Source organism: Emys orbicularis, chromosome 4 (assembly GCF_028017835.1).
Source record: "Emys orbicularis isolate rEmyOrb1 chromosome 4, rEmyOrb1.hap1, whole genome shotgun sequence".
In the NCBI taxonomy this organism is placed as follows: Eukaryota; Metazoa; Chordata; order Testudines; family Emydidae; genus Emys; species Emys orbicularis.
Genome location: NC_088686.1, coordinates 79,007,041 through 79,030,034, shown reverse-complemented (window position 1 = coordinate 79,030,034; position 22,994 = coordinate 79,007,041). Strand labels below are relative to the sequence as shown.

Below are 22,994 nucleotides of genomic sequence, written 5' to 3'. Positions count from 1 at the left end.
GCTATTCTTGTCAGCCTTCACTTTCTGCAGGGATTCCTTGGCTGGGCTCTTGAGGAAGCTAATCCTACTTATTGAACCTTATGGTCTATAGCCAAGAGGGAGACATTTATTTTTAGTCTTCTGCATAGTGGGTGATGTCCCTCACTGTATTGCTTCTCTGGGCTGCCCCTCTTAAATTCTTCCTCTGGCCAAGGATTCTTGCTTACTTAACAGCTAGAACTACGTTGACATTGAGTAAACATGGGCTAAATTGCTAAATCTAAGGACAAAATATTGAAGGTAAGACCTAATTTGTAGAATGAAAAGCAAATGAGAGAAGAAATCTTCCACAGCTGCTTCAGTAATTTTACAAAAGCCTGAATTTCTCTCACATTTTTTTTTTAAAAAGTAACCAGTGTGATATAGAATTGGTTGCATCATATAAACTTTAAAGACATTCATAGTTTTGTTCCAAATGTGGCCTATATTTAAAAATTGTAACCTGGTAGGAAATGTCCCATTGACTCACCATTTTTCACTATATAGTGATTTAGAAACTTTAAGACAAATTAGTGCAGGTTGTGTTTTTGTTTTATTATTGGTCTCTACAAAAACAAAACGTGAACTCCTCAGCCCTTGCTGCCAGCTAGCAAGCAGTGTTTTCAAGTTCTATCACCAGTGATACTGTGTAAACCAAAAACGGTAATTTTGGCTCATTTAGGAACAAAACAGGGAGCATCCAATGAAACTGAGGCAACAAATGTAAAAAGGATAAAAGAAAACACTTTTTTACACATTGCATTATTAATTTATGTATCTTGATGGCCCAATATATCTTTGAAGCCAAGAGCTCACTGGAATTGGAAACAGGTTTAAACAGTTATATAGACAATGAGAAAGTCCACAGTTACATTAGATATGGCTGGGGAAAAAAATATGGGATATAAATTCTTGTCCTTTAGGCCATAAGCCAACTGCTAATTGCCTAGAATTAGCAAGTAATTTCCCTTACGGGTAGGTTATTCCATAATTGCCCATTAGAGGTGTTCTTGCATCTTTCTCGGCAGCGTCTGGTACTGGCCAGTGTGAGAGACCTGATATGAGACTTAGATAGACCTCTGGTCTGATCCAAAATGGCTATTCCTACATTTCTAATAAATGTGTGTCAAATGAGTAAGAAGAGAATAATTATTATAGAGAAAAGTAATATGTTGTTCTGGGCTCCTTTTAGATCCTGCAAGCAAAGGAGTGGTGGGCTAGGACAGAGGGCATGTGTTCTTCGAGAAGTGCTACTGATGCTTGAGTAGGTGGCACTCCTCCCTCTGCATCAGCAAATATCCCAGTCCTCCAGTACTGTGCTGCTTAAACTCCAAATGAAAATAATGAAAGAACAGCAGGAACTGTGCTATCCTGGAAGCTCAGCTCCTCTCTACAGCAATGATGGAGATAGTCTGTTCAGTTTATACGAATGTTGGTATGTTGTTTAATAATGATGTGGTAACTATATTTAATCAGGTAACGTCATAACCCAGTATGAATGTGAATCCTCTGTATTGTCTGTAACAGACAGGGAGATTTGGGGCTGGGGGGGAGGGTTGACTCTCTAAGCCAGGGGTCGGCAACGTACGGCACGCGTGCCAATTTTGAGTGGCACGCAGCTCCCTGCCGCGGTCCCGGTCCCCAGCCCCCCCGCCCACCGCTCTCCCCTGCGGGGGCAGGGGGCAGAAGCTTGGTTCTGCGGTAGCCAAGCTTCTCCCCTCCCCCGCTTCTTCCCCCAGTGTGGTGCTTTCCGGCCCCTCCTCCTCTCCATCCCTGGCCAATCAGCTGATGGCACTAGGGAGGGGGAAGAGCGGCAGCGTGCACACAGCTCCGTAGAGGACGCAGAGAGAGGTAGGGACGGAGCCTGGGGGAAGGGGGTGGAACAGGGCATATCCCTTCCAGCCCCCTGCCATGAGCCGCTCAGGACACGGGGCTGGGAGCACCCCCACGAGCCGAGCACCCCAGCCTTCTGCCCTGCAGCCCTATACCCCCCAGCCCTCTGCCCTGAACCCCCCATCCCAACACACACCCAGCCTTCTGCCCTGCACCCCCACAGCCCCATTCCTCTGCCCTGAACCCCCCCACACACACTAAGCCCTCTGCCCTGAACCCCCCACACCCCAACACACACCCAGCCTTCTGCCCTGCACCCCATACACCCCAAGCCCTCTGCCCTGAACCCCCCACACCCCAACACACATCCAGCCTTTTGCCCTACACCCCCCCCACACCCCAGCCCTCTGCCCTGATTCCTGAACCCCACACACACACACACTCCAGCCTTCAGCCCTGACCCCTGAAACACCCACCCCCATGTCTGGGGTCCCGGCCGCAGGCCCTACTCAGCCCGCTGCCAGCCTAGGTGAACAGAACCCCAGGCTGGCAGCGAGCTGAGCAGGCTGGTGGCGTAAGATCAGCATTTTAATTTAATTTTAAATGACGCTTCTTAAACATTTTGAAAACCTTGTTTACTTTACATACAATAGTTTAGTTATATAATATAGACTTATAGAAAGAGACCTTCTAAAAACGTTAAAATGTATTACCGGCATGCGAAACCTTAAATTAGAGTGAATAAATGAAGACTCGGCACACCACTTCTGAAAGGTTGCCTACCCCTGCTCTAAGCAGTGGCATGTGTTTAACCAGGTATGCTGTAACAAGGAAGAGAGTGTTTCTAGCCTTGGGATTGTGGAAAATAGCTGTTTGTCCAGTCAGAAATGCAGTTTATATGGTGAAGAAATTTCTGAATGTCTGTCTAATATCTCAGAAGTGAATCTGGAATTAGATGAAGCGCAGAAAGAAGCTCAGGGAAACATTTCTTTAGAGCAAATCAGAGTTGATGGTCAGTTTGAAGCCCTAACTGAGGAAGGAAAGGGCAGATTTCAGGTGGGTGATGGATTGCTGGCAAGTGAAGTTTATAAAAGTGAGTCTGACCCAGGTAAAAGTGATGTGCTTAAAGTAGCTCAGTGGGATGAGCCACTGTTTGTGGAAAGCAACAGTTTATCTGTTGAAGGGAAAACTGTTTCCAATTGTTTGCCTGTTAAAAATAGCAATGTGCCTAATGAAGGAGACTGTAAACTCCAGTCCTTTGTCTGTGGAGCAGACAGATGGTGCCTGTCAGCCTATGGTTGAGGATATTTCAGTTGTCACAGAGGTGGTTCTGGACTTAACTGATACACAAGAAGGAAGTGTTCCTAAGCTTGTGTTTGGTAACCTGCATGGTGCCAGTGAGGAAAGCTGCAGAGGGAAAGAATGTGCCTCTAACAACCCTTAAACCATGGAGTTTAGCAGATTGCCTGAAGGGGAGTTATGTGAAAATCCTCTTAATGTTCCAGAGGTGATTCTGGGTGTAAGTGAAACTCAGAGGGAGTTTGTTGTGGCTCCACAGAGCAATGCTTCTGTAGAACAGAAAAAAGATGGACTGTTGTTTAGAAAGATTCCTAAAGAGAAAAATCTTCAGAGTAGTCTTTGCAAGCAGTTTGCTGCAACTGATGGGTGTGGAAGTGAGTTGATTGAGTTAACTCAAGGTGAATCACTGTATGGAGAAAGCCACAGTTTGTTGGGTTGATACAATCTACCTGGCTGACGAGAGGGGGAAGATTTGCCCCATAGTTGGTAGCACAAGGACACACCTGGTCAGCCACGGGATTCAGTGAGACACGAGGCATGGTATGACCAAAATATTTATAAATACTGACTTGTAACAAATTTGGTGTTGCTGTTAAGGTTAAGCCTTCTGATGTATTTGATTTTGATGTGAACCCTGGTAAAAAAGGGTGCCATGTGTATGACTTTGATAAAAAGCCTGTAAGCATATTGGGGATGATACCTGAAAACACACTGCATGCTAAAAAGCCTTGTAACAGTAAAATGGTATGACTGGTACATGTAAGCATTCTTGAAACTTGGCACAGCAGAAAAACCTTAACAAATCGAATCTGCTGTATAGAAAGGGAAATTGAGGTACACCACATAATGGTGTTCATAACTAAATGCCAAGGCAATTCCACCCTTGAAAGCATTAATGTCTATATTAGAATAACATCAGAGAGAGGATACTTTCAAAAAAGAAAGAAGCTGTATATAAAGAGCCTGATTTAGTCAAATAGAATTTTGATAAACTATTTCTGTTGTACCCTAATACTTGTGATGTAAACTGGAAGTGTAATAATATAGGACCTAGAATGGAACATTCTTGTGATGCATTCAGCAGTGTCTAGGGACACCCCTTTCTGCATCAATTTTGCGTGGGGTGTGTGACACTCTATGGAATCTGGGGGACACTACTTGTGCTATGCTGCTGGGTGACACCCCCGGATAGTTTGGCATCAGCACTACTTAGCCTGCTTGATGGCCTGTTGAGAGGAAACAGAGGATACACATTATGACTCAGCAAGGCATGCATGGACATGCCTATGGACAGAAAAGGCTTCCAAGCCATGTGCTGGGCAGCTTGTGTTGGAAACAAAGGAAGCACAGGCCACATCGCAAAAGACTATAATAAAAGGAAGCTGCATCTTCTCCATTTTGTCTTCAGTCCTGCTTCTTACCTCTGAAGGAACTTTGCTACAAACTGAAGCTTTGAACAAAGGACTGAATGACCCATCTAAGCTCTGGGTGTATTCCAGAGGGACTTTCAAGCCAGCAAACTCACCAATACTGCTAGAAAGCCGATATATGGACTTTGAAGTCTTTGTACGTATGTGTCTGTTTTACAATTTAACATCTCTCTTCTTGTTCTTTCCTTTTTCTTTATAATAAACCTTTAGTTTTAGACTCTAAAGGATTGGCTGGCAGGGTGATATTTTGGGTAAAATCCAAACCTATACTGACCTGGTGGCGTGACTGAGCCTTTGGGGTCAGAGGAACATTTTGTATATGTGAGCAGAGTTTAAAATAACTTCTCATTGTACTGGACTTAGGTGCAGATTGGTAGCCAGAAAACTGAAATGCAATAAAGGGGGCTGTGTTTCTTTTTTGCTTCTTGATAACCAGTGTGGGGGATCAGAAGCACAGTTTGTGACTGGTTGAGGAGAATAACTTCAGTGTTACTTCCAAGACTGCTGGGTATCTGCTCTCCCTTTTGCAGCCTGCCCTGACTTTGGCATTTCCAGTGAGGGCTGCCCCAGACACCACTGGTCACAGGGGGTAAAAAGGTGCTTATACCCATATAACTTACTCATGTACAGGAAGGAGAATAAGCTATAGCAGTATAACGGCATTTTTATTCTAGTACAACTATTTTGGTTTAAAAAAAAAATCACACCTTTGGCCGAAATAGTTACACATATACAAAATCTGTGTGTAGACCAGACCTGACTCTTTTATAAAAAGTGAGGACAAGTAATTCTGGGTAGACTTCTTTTTAATTTGAACTTAGTGGATCTCTTTTGCCTTGATTTGTGGTAATGACAGGAGAATAGTCATCAGACCCCCTGCAGGAAGTTCACTGCTTGCAGCCAATGGTGGGGTCCGTCTCACAAGTGAGCTGAATGGTCTGTTATGTGATTATGAACTGACATAGCCATGTGGAGAGAAAAGTAATAGTGTTTTTAATTTTAAATATTTTTATTTAGCAAATGCAGAGTCAAGTACATAGGAGAACTCACTGAGGACGAGCCATCAGCATTCTGAACTTGTGTGTGTCTCTCTCTCTCCCCCCGTTTCTCCAAAGGAAATAGAGTAATTTTTGAGGCACTAATTGAAATTCAGGCCATAATGCTGCTTAACCTGCTGCTCTATATGTAGCACTGGAGCACCCTGAGAGGGCATTGCTAATCTCATTTTCTAGTCTCTCTTATCTGCTGACGGGGATGGAGAGTTAAATTTAGATACCTTCTTCCATGTTTGGGCCCCGTTCCCAGACAGCTCTGAGAGCACACTGTGGCTTCTATACCCACGTCATAAAGAACGAGCTTCTGTTGTAGCCAGTGAGAGCAAGGAGAAGAAAGGGAGGGTGTGCGGTGATTTAATATAGCTAGGTCCCCTCTTGTCCTTCATTCCCCCCTTAATTATTGAAGAGGATTTTTTTTTTTTAAAGAGTTCGCTACACTGTTTGTAAAGCAGCCCAATGGATTCTCCGAGGGTATGTTGTTTTGGTGTGTGTCCCTTTCAAACCACACAACATACAAATTTAAAGAGGCAGATCTTCCTCTTCAATTTTTCTTTTCATGTTTTATTTATTGTTGGTTTATATTTCATAAGGGCAATTTGTGGTGCTGTGCTCATCAGGGATAGGTCCATTATGCAATGGTAAGGTATTGCCATCACTTAACATGAACAAGAAATCTGGTTATATCAGACAGCATCTCTGTTAAAATAAATAAATTAAAAGCCTTCATCATAAAAACTGCTGTACTGGGAGATTTATGGTTAGTTTTAAAAATAAATCTATAGCTAAGCCAATTTAAATGAATTTTTTGGCTACCCCCAGGTTAAAAAACAAAATATTTTCCTACAATTGAAGACTGATTTACTATGCAATAATTCTCTTAATTGAAAACCTGTTACTGGGATAATGTAATAAAAAGAATGAAGTTTACATACTTCATTGTAAAATTAGAATGAGGTGGCTTGTTCTGTTTGCATAAGGCACAACATGTTGTGATGCAGTCTACACACTGGTGTATGTGGGTGGGATGTTCAGAATAACTCTGTGTAGGCCTAACTTTGCTCACATGAAACTATTAACTTCCATGGGAGCAGACTTAGGCCAGCACGGAGTGCTTTTGCAAACCCCAGGCCACGTGACTAAAGACCACTGTCAGGTAACCTAAAGAAGGAGTTTACTACTAACAGTTTAAATTATAATTGACAATTTAAAAAAAAATTACCTTTCACTTGTCACCACTCAGGAGGGTTGTTTAGCTTTTGCATCTAACTCATAGGTACTGTTGCAAATACTATTGACTGAAAGCTTCCAACTTTGTAGGGGAGTGTTCACATTTAAAAAAAAAAAAAAAAAAAAACACCCTGTAAATATGAACAACCTTTCTGTATGAAACAATGAAGAGTTAAGATTAAACTAATCTGAATTTTGAGTTCTTCATTGATGTTAACTCTTCAGTAATATTTGAGAGTTCTACAACTTAAGCAGCCATTAGAAATCATAGCCTATGCTTTCAGGAGTACAGTGCACATCCAGCAAGTTAGGTCCAAAGCAGTGACCAGGCAGCAGAGAAATGGAGAGCAGGAAAGGAGAGCTATTCAGTTAAACATTTGCTACTGAGCTGACTTTGCAGTATTCCACTGGAGAAGGAAACCTTATGTCCTTCGCTGCCTGCGAATGCTGGATGCCAGCTGTAGTCCTTGGCAGCACTGCCTATGATTTTTACTGGCTACTTGATGCTTTGGAACTTTAAGTATGTTTGCTTTATTTATAAGCATTGTGAAGCCCAATCTTGCCCTTATTGAAGTCAATGGCAAAATTTCCATTGGCTTCAGTGGGAGCAGAATCATGCATTGTGGTGGCAAAATGCCAGTTCAGAGTTTGAAGAATGGGAAGAGAATTGTTATTTATTATGATGCATGTCCTACTGCAGTTTGTTTGTTTGTTACATATTTTACCATAGCGCTGTAATCTCAGTGAGTGAGTCAGTACACCAGTGGAGTCTGTTATTGCTTTATCTTCCTCATTTACTTATTTTAATTTTTTTTAACTGACCCACTAAGACACACCCATAACAATGTTGGGAAGCCCCATGATCATAGCATCTTTCCTTATTCCATCCCTTCCCTGCTGCTTGTTTCCTTTATTCATTGTAGCTCATCTCAAGACTAGATTGCGAGCTCTCTAGGGCAGGGGCCTTGTCTTGCACATCTTTGGGTGCTGTAAAATAGCAAACGATAACCTCAGTGTCAGTCCTGGAGCAGGATTCTCTGTAGCCATTTCAGGAAGGCTAGGTCATGCCATCAGAAAGAATCACTGGTGACGCTGTAGTCCCAGCTTGCTCAGTAAGTGTCTCACTTTGTGCTCTGTGCTAACAGAACTCAGGATGGTGTGTTTTTAATAATATTGTAAATATGTATTGCTCTATAAAGAAACACTAGGCAACGCAGTGCCAGATGGGATGGTGTGGATGCTGATAGGTGTTTAGAGCCAAATCCCAGCTAATGTTAAATGAGCGTGACTGCACTGAAGTCAGTGGAGCTATGCTGTCTTATGCCATCTGAGGCTCTGGTTATTCTCTAGTTTCTGCAAAGACTATTTCTTTTTAACTAAGATTGCACACTATTCAGTTAATTTAATTAATAACTAATGCTATCTTATACTACAAGAGTGTCTTCACTCCAAAGGTGTCAAGTATCAGAGGGGTAGCCGTGTTAGTCTGGATCTATAAAACGCAGCAAAGAGTCCTGTGGCACCTTATAGACTAACAGACGTATTGGAGCATAAGCTTTCGTGGGTGAATACTCAGACATGCATCTGACGAAGTGAGTATTCACCCACGAAAGCTTATGCTCCAATACATCTGTTAATCTATAAGGTGCCACAGGACTCTGCCGCTTTTCACTCCAAAGGGTCTCAACGTGTTTTGTAACCAAAATGGCGTACAAAAGTAAATCACCCATAACTGAAAAGTAGGTTGAAAAGTGGGATGAAAAATAGCAGCTGTTTAATAGTGCACAAAATTTTAAGAAACTGAATATCATATCCACCTGAAACTGCAGGAAGTATTCAGAGATGTAGAATGTAATCACCCGAATCATAACCACTGGATTTAACACTGCAACTCTTATAGGAGGTGCCAGGGGAATCTTAATTACTGTAAGAGGTCAAGGCCTTAGTTTTATATCTCACCTGAAAGATGTCACCTCTAGCAGCACAACTGCACCTGACATCATGCTGGGACGTTGGTTCAGTATTGATGTAGAGAGAAGAGTGCCACCGACTGAATCACGCATACCACTTACATGGAGTCAAGTATCAGAGGGGTAGCCGTGTTAGTCTGAATCTGTAAAAAGCAACAGAGGGTCCTGTGGCACCTTTAAGACTAACAGAAGTATTGGGAGCATAAGCTTTCGTGGGTAAGAACCTCACTTCTTCAGATGCAAGTAATGGAAATCTCCAGAGGCAGGTATAAATCAGTGTGGAGATAACGAGGTTAGTTCAATCAGGGAGGGTGAGGTGCTCTGCTAGCAGTAGAGGTGTGAACACCAAGGGAGGAGAAACTGCTTCTGTAGTTGGATAGCCATTCACAGTCTTTGTTTAATCCTGATCTGATGGTGTCAAATTTGTAAATGAACTGGAGCTCAGCAGTTTCTCTTTGGAGTCTGGTCCTGTCTTGCATCTGAAGAAGTGAGGTTCTTACCCACGAAAGCTTATGCTCCCAATACTTCTGTTAGTCTTAAAGGTGCCACAGGACCCTCTGTTGCTTTTTACAGATTCAGACTAACACGGCTACCCCTCTGATACTTGACACCATGCAAGGCACTGCATTTAGCCGTATGGAATGGAAATCTATCAACCTCATGAAGAAACTTGCACAAATACAGACAGATATCATCTTCCTTTCCAAATGCAAACGGATGGACATCATACCAAATGGACTGAAGGTGAAAAATCCATTGCTATCTACATACTGCACAGACCACAGTGAGAGATTATGCCATACACTATCAAAGAAACTGAGGAACCACCTGATCAGCATCCTATACAGCAAACAGATAAACATCAAGAAAGAGCTCTCCAACCTGGAGACTTTCATAAATAACCAACCCTCCACACAAATGGACTTTACTAAAATAAGACAGGAGATCTACATTACACACTTCACCTCTCTACAAAGGAAAAAGGACCGTAAGCTGTCTAAAATCCTACCTGGCACATTGGGCCACAACAGGGGTACCCCTAACTCACCCAGCAATATCGTCAATTTATCCAGCTACACACTCAACCCAGCAGAGGAGTCTGTCCTATCTCGGGGACTCTCTTTTTGCCCCAGCACCCCCACGAACATGATACAGTTCTGCGGTGATCTGGAAGCCTACTTTCGCCGCCTCCGACTCAGAGAATACTTTCAAGATAACACTGAACAGCGCACTGATACACAGATACCCTCCCACCAACAACACAGGAAGAAGAACTCCACATGGACTCCTCCTGAGGGTCGAAATGACAGTCTGGACCTATACATAGAATGCTTCCGCCGACGTGCACAGGCAGAAATTGTGGAAAAACAACATCGCTTGCCTCATAACCTAAGTCGTGCAGAACGCAATGCCATCCACAGCCTCAGAAACCACCCTGACATTATCATCAAAGAGGCTGATAAAGGAGGTGCTGTTGTCATCATGAACAGGTCTGACTACCAGAAGGAGGCCGCCAGACAACTCTCCAATACCAAATTCTACAGGCCACTTTCCTCAGATCCCACTGAGGAATACACTAAGAAACTGCACCATCTACTCAGGACACTCCCTACACTAACACAGGAACAAATCAACATACCCTTAGAGCCCCGACCGGGGTTATTCTATCTACTACCCAAGATCCACAAACCTGGAAATCCTGGACGCCCCATCATCTCGGGCATTGGCACTCTCACTGAAGGACTGTCTGGATATGTGGACTCCCTACTCAGACCCTACGCCACCAGCACTCCCAGCTATCTCCGTGACACCACAGATTTCCTGAGAAAACTACAATGCATTGGTGACCTCCCAGAAAACACCATCCTAGCCACCATGGATGTAGAGGCTCTCTACACAAACATCCCACACACAGATGGAATACAAGCTGTCAGGAACAGTATCCCTGATGATGACACAGCACAACTTATTGCCGAGCTCTGTGACTTTATCCTCACGCACAATTATTTCAAATTTGGTGACAATATATACCTCCAGACCAGTGGCACCGCTATGGGCACCCGCATGGCCCCACAATATGCCAACATCTTTATGGCTGACCTGGAACAACGCTTCCTCAGCTCTCGTCCACTCACGCCCCTTCTCTACCTACGCTACATTGATGACATCTTCATCATCTGGACCCATGGGAAGGAGACCCTGGAAGAATTCCACCATGATTTCAACAGCTTCCACCCCACCATCAACCTCAGCCTGGACCAATCTACACGGGAGGTCCACTTCCTGGACACCACAGTACAAATAAGCAATGGCCACGTTAACACCACCCTATACCGAAAACCCACCGACCGCTATGCCTACCTTCATGCCTCCAGCTTCCACCCCGGACACACCACACGATCCATCGTTTACAGCCAAGCACTGAGGTACAACCGCATCTGCTCCAACCCCTCAGACAGAGACCAACACCTACAAGATCTTCACCAAGCATTCTCAAAACTACGATACCCACACAAGGAAATAAAGGAACAAATCAACAGAGCCAGACGTGTACCCAGAAGCCTCCTGCTACAAGACAGGCCCAAAAAAGAAACCAACAGAACTCCACTGGCCATCACCTACAGCCCTCAGCTTAAACCTCTCCAACGCATCATCAGTGATCTACAACCCATCCTGGACAATGACCCCTCACTTTCACAGACCTTGGGAGGCAGGCCTGTCCTCGCCCACAGACAACCTGCCAACCTTAAGCATATTCTCACCAGCAACCACGCACCGCACCATAACAACTCTAACTCAGGAACCAACCCATGCAACAAACCTCGATGCCAACTCTGCCCACATATCTACACCAGCAGCACTATCACAGGACCTAACCAGATCAGCTACAACATCACCGGCTCATTCACCTGCACGTCCACCAATGTTATATATGCCATCATGTGCCAGCAATGCCCCTCTGCTATGTACATTGGCCAAACTGGACAGTCACTACGCAAGAGGATAAATGGACACAAGTCAGATATCAGGAATGGCAATATACAAAAACCTGTAGGAGAACACTTTAACCTCCCTGGCCACACAATAGCAGATGTTAAGGTAGCCATCTTACAGCAAAAAAACTTCAGGACCAGACTCCAAAGAGAAACTGCTGAGCTCCAGTTCATTTGCAAATTTGACACCATCAGATCAGGATTAAACAAAGACTGTGAATGGCTATCCAACTACAGAAGCAGTTTCTCCTCCCTTGGTGTTCACACCTCTACTGCTAGCAGAGCACCTCACCCTCCCTGATTGAACTAACCTCGTTATCTCCACACTGATTTATACCTGCCTCTGGAGATTTCCATTACTTGCATCTGAAGAAGTGAGGTTCTTACCCACGAAAGCTTATGCTCCCAATACTTCTGTTAGTCTTAAAGGTGCCACAGGACCCTCTGTTGCTACTTACATGGAGATCGCCTTTCCAAGTGCTTGCTGGATCCCAAACCTGGATAATTTGAGACTGCCAGGATCACCACCCAAGATGGTATTGTTGGTGGTAGGCTCACTAGTACTAAATTACATTATAAGCTCTTTGAGGCATGAACCATATCTTCCATCCTGTTTGTTCTGTAAAGCACCAAACACACTTCTGGGCCTGTAAACACGATAAATGATGATATATTGCGTTGAAATTTCAGTTGTATGGTGGCTATATCTAAAATCTTCAGTTTTAAATTTTAATTTGTAGACACCCTAGTAGTGAGTGTCTCCTTAAACCAACCTTCCTGAGATCCATGAATTTTCACTAGTTTTCATGTGAGACTGAGTAATGTACATGTTCTCTCTCTTACTGTTAGCTGGCAATACACTATCTAACTGCGTGGTTCTATATAGGCAATTGTTAGTGAGGTTAAACGGGATGCAGTTTATAGTGTAACATTCCTCAAATATTTACAGTTGGACTTGCCTATCTACCGAGTAGCATTTCCATCTCTGGGAAGCATAGGGGTGTGCTGCTCTGACAATGAAAGAAACACTTGAGTTATGCTGTAGAACTATACTAAATTCACTGCAAGGTGTACTATATTGTGGAAGTAAATCCAAGTGCACAAGTATGGGATTAATTTTCTTTTATTAGCACTTGCATCAGTCTGTTCTGTACCCTGACACACACTCACTAGATTGACTTCCCGCTGTGCTGGGGTTGTCTGGTTACACTGCAGTGGTTTTATTTAACAAGGAAACCCTTGTTCTCAGACACCTTAGCTAGGTAAAATAATAAGTCAGGCCCCCCCCCAAAAAATCTTGGTTTTAAAAATTAATGCAGGTTGGGTCCTTGTTGTTTGACTTGTGGTGATGGTGGAACCTTTATAGTTCATGTTTGCAAGCATTTCTTTGCAGCCACGAGTGCTAGAAACTTTTTTAATTGTATTTTTTAATGAAAGCTGAGATTCTTATGTAATCACATGAAGCCAGGAGCTGGGACTTGAGAAAAACACTACATATCATGAGACTCACGATAAAATATTGAAGCTTGGTAACATTGTAATCCGTGAACCAAAAAGCCAAGAATAAAAACACAGCATAGATTCCATTCCTGTAATTAACTACATGCTTTAAAAATGAAAACCTGTGTATGTTTTCACTTTGATTCGCCTACATTGTTACTAGCCCAAGGCTGGGAGATGCTATATGGGAATCAGGCTGTGAAAATAAGCAATGTGCCATTGCTGTCCATGGCAAGTGTAATGCAAGAAGTAAACAAACAGCATTATTGGTGATTAATTTAGATTTTGTGATATCTGAGTTTGAATCACTTAATTGCTGTTAGTGTCAAAAGTTTGACTCCATGGTTGAGTCCCTTCTGAACACTCTGCTTCCATGAGACCCACAAGGCATAAGCCAACAGTAATAATTAATGAAAACCTCTGCATTTTCCAAGTCATCCAGTCTTTTATGCATACGAGTTCTTTGGGGCAGGGACTGTCTTTGTGTTTGATTCTATACTGTTCACAAAAAAGTTTTTGACTTAACAAATAAGAGATGGATATTTTGCCCCAAATATGATTTTTATCTTCTAGCGAAGCCTGGTTACTTGAGTTGCAGTTTAGAATACACATACAACTCTCTTAGCTCTTCCCAGGATGGGATGATCAGGGCTTGCCCTCTCAGCAACTCCTCCCCTTCTCCTGCTCACTACCCTTTTTCTATCACCACATATGCACAAATGTGCATTCCAATCACTGCTAGAGGCTGAAATCATCCTTCCCCATTTTCCTCTTTGTTGCTGTACTACTCTTTTCCTTCCTTCCCTTTCTTTTCAGTGCTGTTTATCTCCTTGTGCTAAGGAGAATGGAAGATCTAATGGGTCTTCTCCCTATTGTTTAAAATTTTTATTACAGTAATACCCAGAGGCCCCAATCAGGATCAGGACTGCATTGTAGTAGGTACTCTACAAACACAAGCACAGTTGTCTCCAAAGTAATTGCAATGTAAAATGATATAGGGAGTGTTTCATTGTTTTGATACTTTATATATTTGTTACTAAGTGCCACCTATCCCCTTTTGGCATGACAGGAAATGTTTAGGAGGGAATAGGTGGAGGAGAGGGCCTTACATATCAATTAAATGAGGACATTCTGACATCTCTGATCCCTTCCCTTTCTTCGTGGTATTCCTGTATGCATTCTCCGCTGCTGCCCTACAAACAGCTTGGCTCATTGAGTGATGGCCCTGACTTCAGGGTATCCCAGTCAATCAGGTACTCATACTATGGTAATGGGGGCATGTAAGTTCCAAGTTAGATACCTTCTCTCTTCAGAGTATTTGCATACTGCAGTTCTATTAATTCAAATGAAATGTGCCTGTTATGTTTAGCATTTGAAATCATGCGAGTGTCAACCATGATTACACATGATTGTTTCTAGCACCATTTATCTGGTGGGTTGAGACTTTCATCTGGAAAAACCATGCCATAAACATGAATTTTATAACATGATACCGTGGGGAATGAGGAGGGAAATGCTTATACCATTTCTCTAAGAAGTGTGGAAAGAAACAGCCATAATTATTGCTAGCCTAGTGTTCGTCATTGTATGCCCACGGCCTATCAATGAATTACGGGGATGGAAGGAAAATAAACACAGATGTGGCAACTAACAGAACATCAATGCAATTGATGTACACTCCTACTCACAAGTGACTTTCAAATCAAATCACTGAGGATTCCCATACTTAATGTGTCCCTGATTTTCCCATTAAGTGGACTCACTTTATAGGTAAAGAGCTTCCCCCTTACCCTCCAATTTCTAGTTCTGCAAAGTTAGCTTGACTTGAAGAATCAATTTGGGCTATTTTTTCCCCTTCTCTTACATCAAAACCTATAATAAAGGCCTGGCAGGCCAAATTACGACCTAGTATCACCTATGCAACCTCTTTATCGTCAGTGTAACACAGATGTAACTGACTGGAACTTAGTAAACAATTCTGTCGGTATTACACACGGTAGAATAGAAACCTGTGTTCTGCCTTAGCTTTATCAGCAGCAGCTCCACACACACAACAGATCTGCTGAGTAAGAAAGTGACATTTTTATAGTCACTTTTCAGAGTAACTAGTTTATTGCACATCTCCAGGTCACTAGTTTTCATATAATACCAGCCATGTGAAGATCTGTGAAGAAATAGCAAAACCCATCACTCAAAATTCAGATAGACACCCCTGGGAAACTAGAATACAGGAGAAAGGTTGGAAATGTACACCTGGGTTTTGGTCAGGAACTGTCTTTTTAATCTGTCTGTACAGTGCCTGATGCGATGGAGTTCTGATCTGTGACTGGGGGTCCTAGATCTTATAGTAATATAAATAATTAATAATAAAAGTCTACAGCCCATGAATGATCACATGCTTCTGGGCTATGTTAGTACCTTTTAGTCCATTCTTCTAACCCCATGTTCTCCAGTTGTTCTTCTGGCACCCATCATTGGGGGCAGAGGATTTAAAGTTCTAACTTGAGACTTTTCACCAGCATCAGTAACTTGATCCAATCTGCAAAGATCTTTGGTTTCAACTAGCTTCTCTCTTCTCCAGTGATGCCAGGCAACTGGAAGCAGTAATTAAAAAAATTAGGCCACTTGGCTTTCTATATATAGCAGCACTTCTGATCCCAAGAAACCAGCACTCTCATGCAGTCTGTTTTTAGCTGTCAGTGTTTGTAAATTAATATTAACGATGCTAGTCTTAAGTAATTCTTTTAAATGTGTCTTAGTATTTTTCCCCTGCTGTTCCCAGGTATTTTTATTTTAAAATAGTAGTTTTTAAAAAAAATCTGTCTGTACCTCAGTCTCTTCTGCTTTCTTCTTCTTCATCAGAATGCTAAGTTGACCAAGGTTCCCTCCGCTGAAGGGCATCATATTCTTAGAATGCACCTGACTTGCATCAAAGTCAGTCTGGTTTTGATGTCAGCCAGAAGGACTAATTTCAGCTTTGGGATCCTGTGCACACCATTTCTTATAAATTACACATGAAGCTCTCTGCGTATTGCAGAGATTTAAAAAGATGAAACCAATTAAATTTTCATTGAAGGGGGGGAGTAGAAGGGGGAAAAGGCAGAGATACAATGACTGGTGAAAGCAGTAAAATGTGAAAACCAGAAAGAATTTAATTGTATGGCAGATGTTAAAGCAATTTATAAAGTTTAGTCTTTCCATTTTGTTTCATCATTCACCCATTTCATAAAATAATTTAGTTTAGCCAACATCTCAGTATACAGCTGAAAAGCTAAAGAGCAGTAAATATTTACTGTCACTAGGAGGCTTACAGATCTAGCGCTTTTTTGTGTGTGTGCGCCTCCCCAGTAAAAATGTGTGAGCTGATTATCAGAGGTTCTGATCACCCACAATTCCCACTGTTTCAGTGGGACCTGAGAGTATTCAGTACCTCTGAAAATCAAATTATTGGATTTTTTTCTACAAAGACAGAGAAACTCTTTGATACTGGAACTTTAGAATAAGCTTTGGAGACGGCATGATCTGTTCCATGGTTTTTCAGTCTGAAAGTTAACAACCATCCTCCCTTTCTCTGTCTCTGTCGGAAGGAGATCCTAAAACTGTATGCAAAAGGTTGAAAACCACTGATCTATTCAGGAGCTTATTACCACACCCATCACTGTGGAGTCAGTGCACTTTCCATAATGTATTAAGCAATGTGACTAGCATCTTTGAGGACAGAGTTGGGGACTGAGCCTCAGGACTCCTGCATTTTATTTCCAACTCTGCCACTGATTCACTACTTCGCCTCTCAGTATATTCATCTGTAAACAGAATGCAATAATTCTTACCTCACTCATAGGAGACAAGAAGAAAGGTCCAGTGGTTAGGACAGGACACTAGTCTGAAACTCTGAATACCTGGGCTCAGTTCCCTATTCCAACACAGATTTCCTTTGTCATTTAGTCTCTCTGTGCCTCAGTTACCCAGCTGTGGTAAAATGGTGATAATAGCACTTCGCCCCCTCACAGGGGTTTTGTGAGGGGTGGGCATTTGATTCCTTACATTGATAGATAAAATATACTAGGTGCTCAGATACTACTGTAACGAGGGTCAGATAAGTGCATAAGGTAGGAAGGTTGAGATTTACTGTTAATTAACCTTGGTAAAGCATTTGAGATCTGTGGTTGTACTTTAGACATTGAAAATGCTGTTACAAGTTTGTGGTTAGATTCTTAAGTGGCTACTCTTTATTTCAGGCTATTTTTCAGACTCTGTTAAGATTTAATCCCATTGTTTGTTTACTTTGGGGTTTTACCTAAGAATGTCAAGAGAGCAGTATAGTCATAGTGCAGGATAAATGGATACATTGCTCTGTCTATGCTCATTACTGTCTTTCCTTCTGGGTCTGATTTTTGTGAAATTTCTCCCAGACATTTTGTGTAGTCCTTTTATGTCTTCAATGAGTTCTGTGCTTCCAAATCTGTATGCCGACACCAAGGAGTTCTGAATTTTGAGTTAAATTCTCAACTTAATGAATTTATGATTTTGGCTTATGTTAATAGTAATAACGTGACTAAATCGTGCTTCAGAAATATACATCCAAGTTAGCACCCAGTGTTTTTTCCCCCAGGTACTAGTTGCTCCAGTAATCTTCCAGGAGAAGAAACTGGGCTACTAATGAAAGAGAAAATCAGAGTAGATTAAGCATCTGAGATTCTTGTATTCTGTAACTTTTAGTGGCCTAATCTAGCAAAGTGCTTAGCACTCTGCACTCCCACTAAAGTCTCATTGAGTTGAGGTACCTTGTAGGATAGGCTTATTTGTCTCTATGTAGGAGAAGAAGGAAAGGGGTGGAATGTCATCTCTGGATTGTTGCTTCTGCTCCTTAATAATTCAGGGTTTGTATTAGATGATGTGTCCAGAGGAAGCTGTTTTATAATGTGTGTGTATCTTTCTCTGTTTTTTACAGGCCACTGTCATGAGAGAAACCCTGATGGCAGCCATGACAAGCAGAAGTACTTTGGTGACCCCCAAGAGTCTGTAATAACAGCTGAGGAAGAAAACTCTGAAGGAGATATAGAAGAAGATCCAGAAGCCTTTGTTCAGAGTTCAACAGTAGACCCTTCCTCCCTGAGACTGGAAAGTAAGTCAGCCTTGGAATTTCGGTGCATGCTTGGACAATGAGCCACTTTCTACACTTCAAGCCTGGCTTCCTTTTCAGAAGAGCTGTTTTCCTTCCTATAGATGTGCTCTCCAGTTTTGCTTGCCTCAAGGATGAAACACCTATGACAAGACAGAAGAAAGGCTATTTCTTAATTCAGTTGATTTCTTATTTGATCTTTCAAGTCCTTCCCAAATAGCAGACAAATTAAAGGTGCTGCAGACCAAGGCTATGACTGAGTTTCTTTTACCTCTCAAGTGCCCGGTTTCTTTTAGTTTGTGTGAGCAAAACCAGAGCCTGTGTACAGTATTCTCACTTACTGGAACATGACTTGTTTCTCGAACTGCTGCTCCTCCCAAAGTGAAATAATAATGAAACCTTTAAAAAGTTATAAAGTTTTTAAAATAGTGTGTGAAGCATCTTTGACACATTCTGCCTCTTTAATGCGAGTTTTACTAGGGGTGTACTGTAGAAGGCCTTAAAGCAATCCCCTGCATGACACAAAAGTTAGAGAATTGTGTGCATTAATATTTAACACCCTTCAGATTTTGAGCGCCTCAGACAGCAATCCTTGTGAGTTTTCCTCCCTTTTACTTTCCCTAATGAAACACAGTAGTAATGAGGTAAACTGCTGAAATAGATAACGTTTTACTCTGTAGCATTTGAAAACTTCTTATTTCGTCTCCTTATTCCTGTTAACAGTTTTTACAGGGAGAGAGAGGAAGAGAAATACGTAACCTTTAAAACAGATCATATTCTGTTCCCTACTCTTCTTCCTCAAGCCTAACAGCAAAAAGCATTAGGTTACAAGTAAAAGCCCAGAGAGTAGGGTATAGTCCAGATTTAAGGATACTATTTCCTAGAAGACACTGTTGATTTGTATACCCATCTCATTTGCACCTGGATAATTCCTGAAGCAACTGTACTAGATAAAAGTGGAGAGAGGAAGACAGAGTTGGTAAGATCAGGACATGGAGAGGTTTACTCCATGTCAGTGCTCGAGCTCAGAAAGCTACAGAGAAGCAGCTGTCTGTCTTCCCACTGAAACAAAGAATTGTCATGGACCGGGAGAAGAAGAATGAGAATTGATCTAGAGTTGCCCACTTTTGAATCAGCAATTGATGAAGCATCATTATGGGAAGACTTATATTTTCATAAAGACTTTCCAATAGCTTCTGTCCATTTGTGATGCACAGTGAGTGAGCAGTGATCTTCCTATTCAAAAAAAGAACAGGAGTACTTGTGGCACCTTAGAGACTAACAAATTTATTAGAGCATAAGCTTTCGTGGGCTACACGGCTGCTACTCTGAAACCTTCCTATTCAATACTTCTGATTTTGAAAAAATAAATGAGAAGTTGGTACTGAGAGCACAACTGTCATGGTCATAGCAAGGTCTAAATTTCACCTAAGCCTTGTTTGCTTATGTCACTTTGCAGAGTCCTTTGTGTGAATGCATGTGTTCATGGTGAGGAAGGGAATTTAGTCAAATGAAATATTTCAGTTCTGTTTATTAAAACAAAATATTGTCATCAATCCAGCTTTCATGAGCAGCCGTATAATAACAAATCAACCCGGGTAACTCAACAGTTTTGAAGAACTTTAACAAGCCAGGGTGTTTGAAGTAAATCAGTTTTCCAGCTCTCAGCAAGTGGAAATGGTGATTTTTAAAAATTGTAGGAAGTTCCTCGCTTGAATTATCCATGGTGTTTACTTTTTTTAATTAAAGGTCTTAGATGGTCTGCATCATATTTGCACAGGTAGAAGACTTGAGGCATAGAACAGTAATATACCTTTGTACTGCCTTTGGGTACTATTGTAACACAAATAATTTTGGTGACACTTATTGACATTTAATTTCAGACACAGTTGTTGCAGAAAGCAATGACACAGAAGGGGTGGAGAGTTTGGGAGATGCTCAGATGTCTGAAGAGATGTTGGCCTTGGTGGACGAGTTTGAAAATTCCTGGTCTCTCGAAGCCTTTGAGGGGGCACTGGAGGTGAAAGGTCGTCGGATGGACTTGCAGGGAATCCGGGTTCTAAAGACGGGTTCTCAGGATGGACTGGCTAGCTCCTGTTTTGGAGATTGTGGAGATGATGATGAAGCTGAATGGGTAAGAGCACTCATTTGCAAGATATAGTTTAGTAGCATTCATAAGTCAGATCCTAATTTACCATGACTGCAACAACAATGATTTGAAGGGAGGCTGACCAGTTCAGCCTGGCATTCAGAGTCTTTTAACTCTAGGTCACCAGTCTTTCCTGGATCATAAATGACCAAAAAACATGACCACCTGAGAGCTGGTTGATGGCCTGTGAGAAATAAGTTGGTAGTTTCAGTTCACCTCCTAACAGACAAAACTGCCACCAGCATTGTTACTAATTGACATCTTTATTGGTAGCAAAGAGGCCAAGTATTGAATGAACCATGGAGCCTGAGTACACCTCTTATCTTTGGGGCAGTCCAGGCCCTCCTAGGCAATGGTTGAGTCTCACTGCTGGTGAATGGGAATGAAATTTGCACTGCATTGTGCAGGCAGAGGATTTCATTCTCCTGTGCTCTCAGATCTGGCACTTACCAGAACTGAATTCATTTTGATAAATACATTCATAAATTTAGAGAGACATGGCAGCTGAAGTAACTTTTATTAGAGCTACTACTGTGATGAGGGAGCAGCTTTTGAGCTCCACAAAACTCTTCTTTAGGTATTTTTCTGACCTCATGAAGAGCTCTGTGGAATGTGAAAGCTTGTCTCTTTCACAAACAGAAGTTGGTCCAATAAAAGATTTTCACCCCCATTTCTCGCATACCCTGGGACCATGACAACAACATGAAAAACATTAATAAACAATGGACTTTTTAAAAAAAAAATCTACCTTGATGCATTCAAAAAACTAAAAAACAAAATGCTATTCTGCTTTAACTGGCCTCGGACTTTTACCCTCAATGGCAAATTAATATAAAAGGAAGGGTACAATATTAACTGAAAGGTCTAGTTAGTGTGAAGATACCTGATGTCCATTTTGATGGTGCTAGGAACAGAACAAAAAGTAAAGTGTTCCAGTTCTGTAGCAATTAAATGGACTTTCTCTCTCACATACACAAATGAAATACATTAGAGGATTCATGTGTGCAATATGGTATAATTTGTCACAGTTACCCCTACCAATGTTATTCTTTTACAGATCACATTCCAGGTCAAACGTTTAAAGAAACCAAAAGCAGAAAGCTTGGATCTTCAGGAGCCCCCTGGGAGAAATGGAGAGGAAGGGGTTAATGTAGAAGATGAAAACCTTTACCAAATGGCACTGGAGATCAGTGGCCCAAAGATACCCTCCCCTGGACCACCAGGTAAATTATTGTTTTCAGGGAAAGCAAATCCCTCAGTGCCTCACATTCCATTGTATTAATACATCAAATGGATAATAGTGAGATTATAGAGGTATATTTCGGTCTATATGAATAAGTGGCACAATTAGAATTCTATCCCATTAAAATTATCCTAGGAGCCCCTATTTCTAGAGTACAGTTGTGTTTTATATAGCATCTTTCACCTCAGCTGTTTCCCAACACACTTTGGGGGGTAAAATGAAAACTAATAGAGGAAAATTGAGAGGAGAAAAAGCAAGGGAGGAAAGATGTTTTGGGGCAATATTTGAATGAAGCCAGAGAGATAATGAGGTGGAGAAGGTGGTGGTGGTAGTAGTAGTAGTAGTAGTCGTAGTATTTACCTGGTGTCATTGAAGTGCACAGCATTTTTGTATGTTCAGATACCCCGGTGACAGACACAGTATGAGATACATTTGATATAATGAACAATCCCTGCCCCAAGGACTTTACATTCTGAGACAAAAACCAAATGTGGTCCCAGTCACAAAGTACTACTGAGTTTTTATTTTTACGATGTTTTCTTTGTTGATGGCCTGAAACAATGACTAGACATCTGTTCCAGATGGTAGGAATTGCAGAAGAGAAGACTCTTGCACCAACTGAGGTGAAGTAAGGTGAAGAGAGAGATTAAGGTTGTGCTAGGGAGCAGAGAGGGAATGCAGGAGGAAAATAGAAAGAAGCAAGATCTGTAAGATAGGCTTGACCCAAGTGTGAAGGTGTGCCTCCACCACAGGAGGTATCAGTGGTATTCTGCACATGCTGGAATCGGAAGCGCCTGGAGCCTGGGGATGCCATAGAGGAGAGAGTTCAAATAGTCAAGATGAGATGAAGTGAAGGTATGGGGAGGATTTCAGCAGACATGGAGTCTAGAGAGTGTTGTACGTGGGTAATGTTGCAGAGTTGATGCTAGACGTATTGTTTTTTTCAAGCAAAGGGCTGCCTTATTGCAACAAATTTTAGTCACTGACCAGTTGAAAGGTGGGATGGCCGAGTGGGTAAGGTGCTCAGCTACAATCCTGAAGGTTGTGGGTTTGAGTCTAATTCAATCTCAGAGGCCTGGTCTACACTAGGCGTTTATGTCGAATTTAGCGCCGTTACATCGAATTAACCCTGCACCCGTCCACACCACGAAGCTA

At 42.0% G+C, this 22,994-nt stretch overlaps 1 protein-coding gene across 2 annotated transcripts in view; it reads left to right on the top strand.

Annotated features, from left to right (window-relative positions):
* Window positions 1-22,994, top strand: part of TTC17 (tetratricopeptide repeat domain 17) — an 88,104-nt gene that overhangs the window by 47,176 nt on the left and 17,934 nt on the right. For both annotated transcript variants that reach the window (XM_065403195.1, XM_065403196.1), the window contains exons 17-19: window positions 18,277-18,450; window positions 20,331-20,581; window positions 21,654-21,819. In XM_065403195.1, the coding sequence (XP_065259267.1) occupies window positions 18,277-18,450; window positions 20,331-20,581; window positions 21,654-21,819 (591 nt within the window). The remainder of the gene's footprint in view (window positions 1-18,276; window positions 18,451-20,330; window positions 20,582-21,653; window positions 21,820-22,994) is intronic.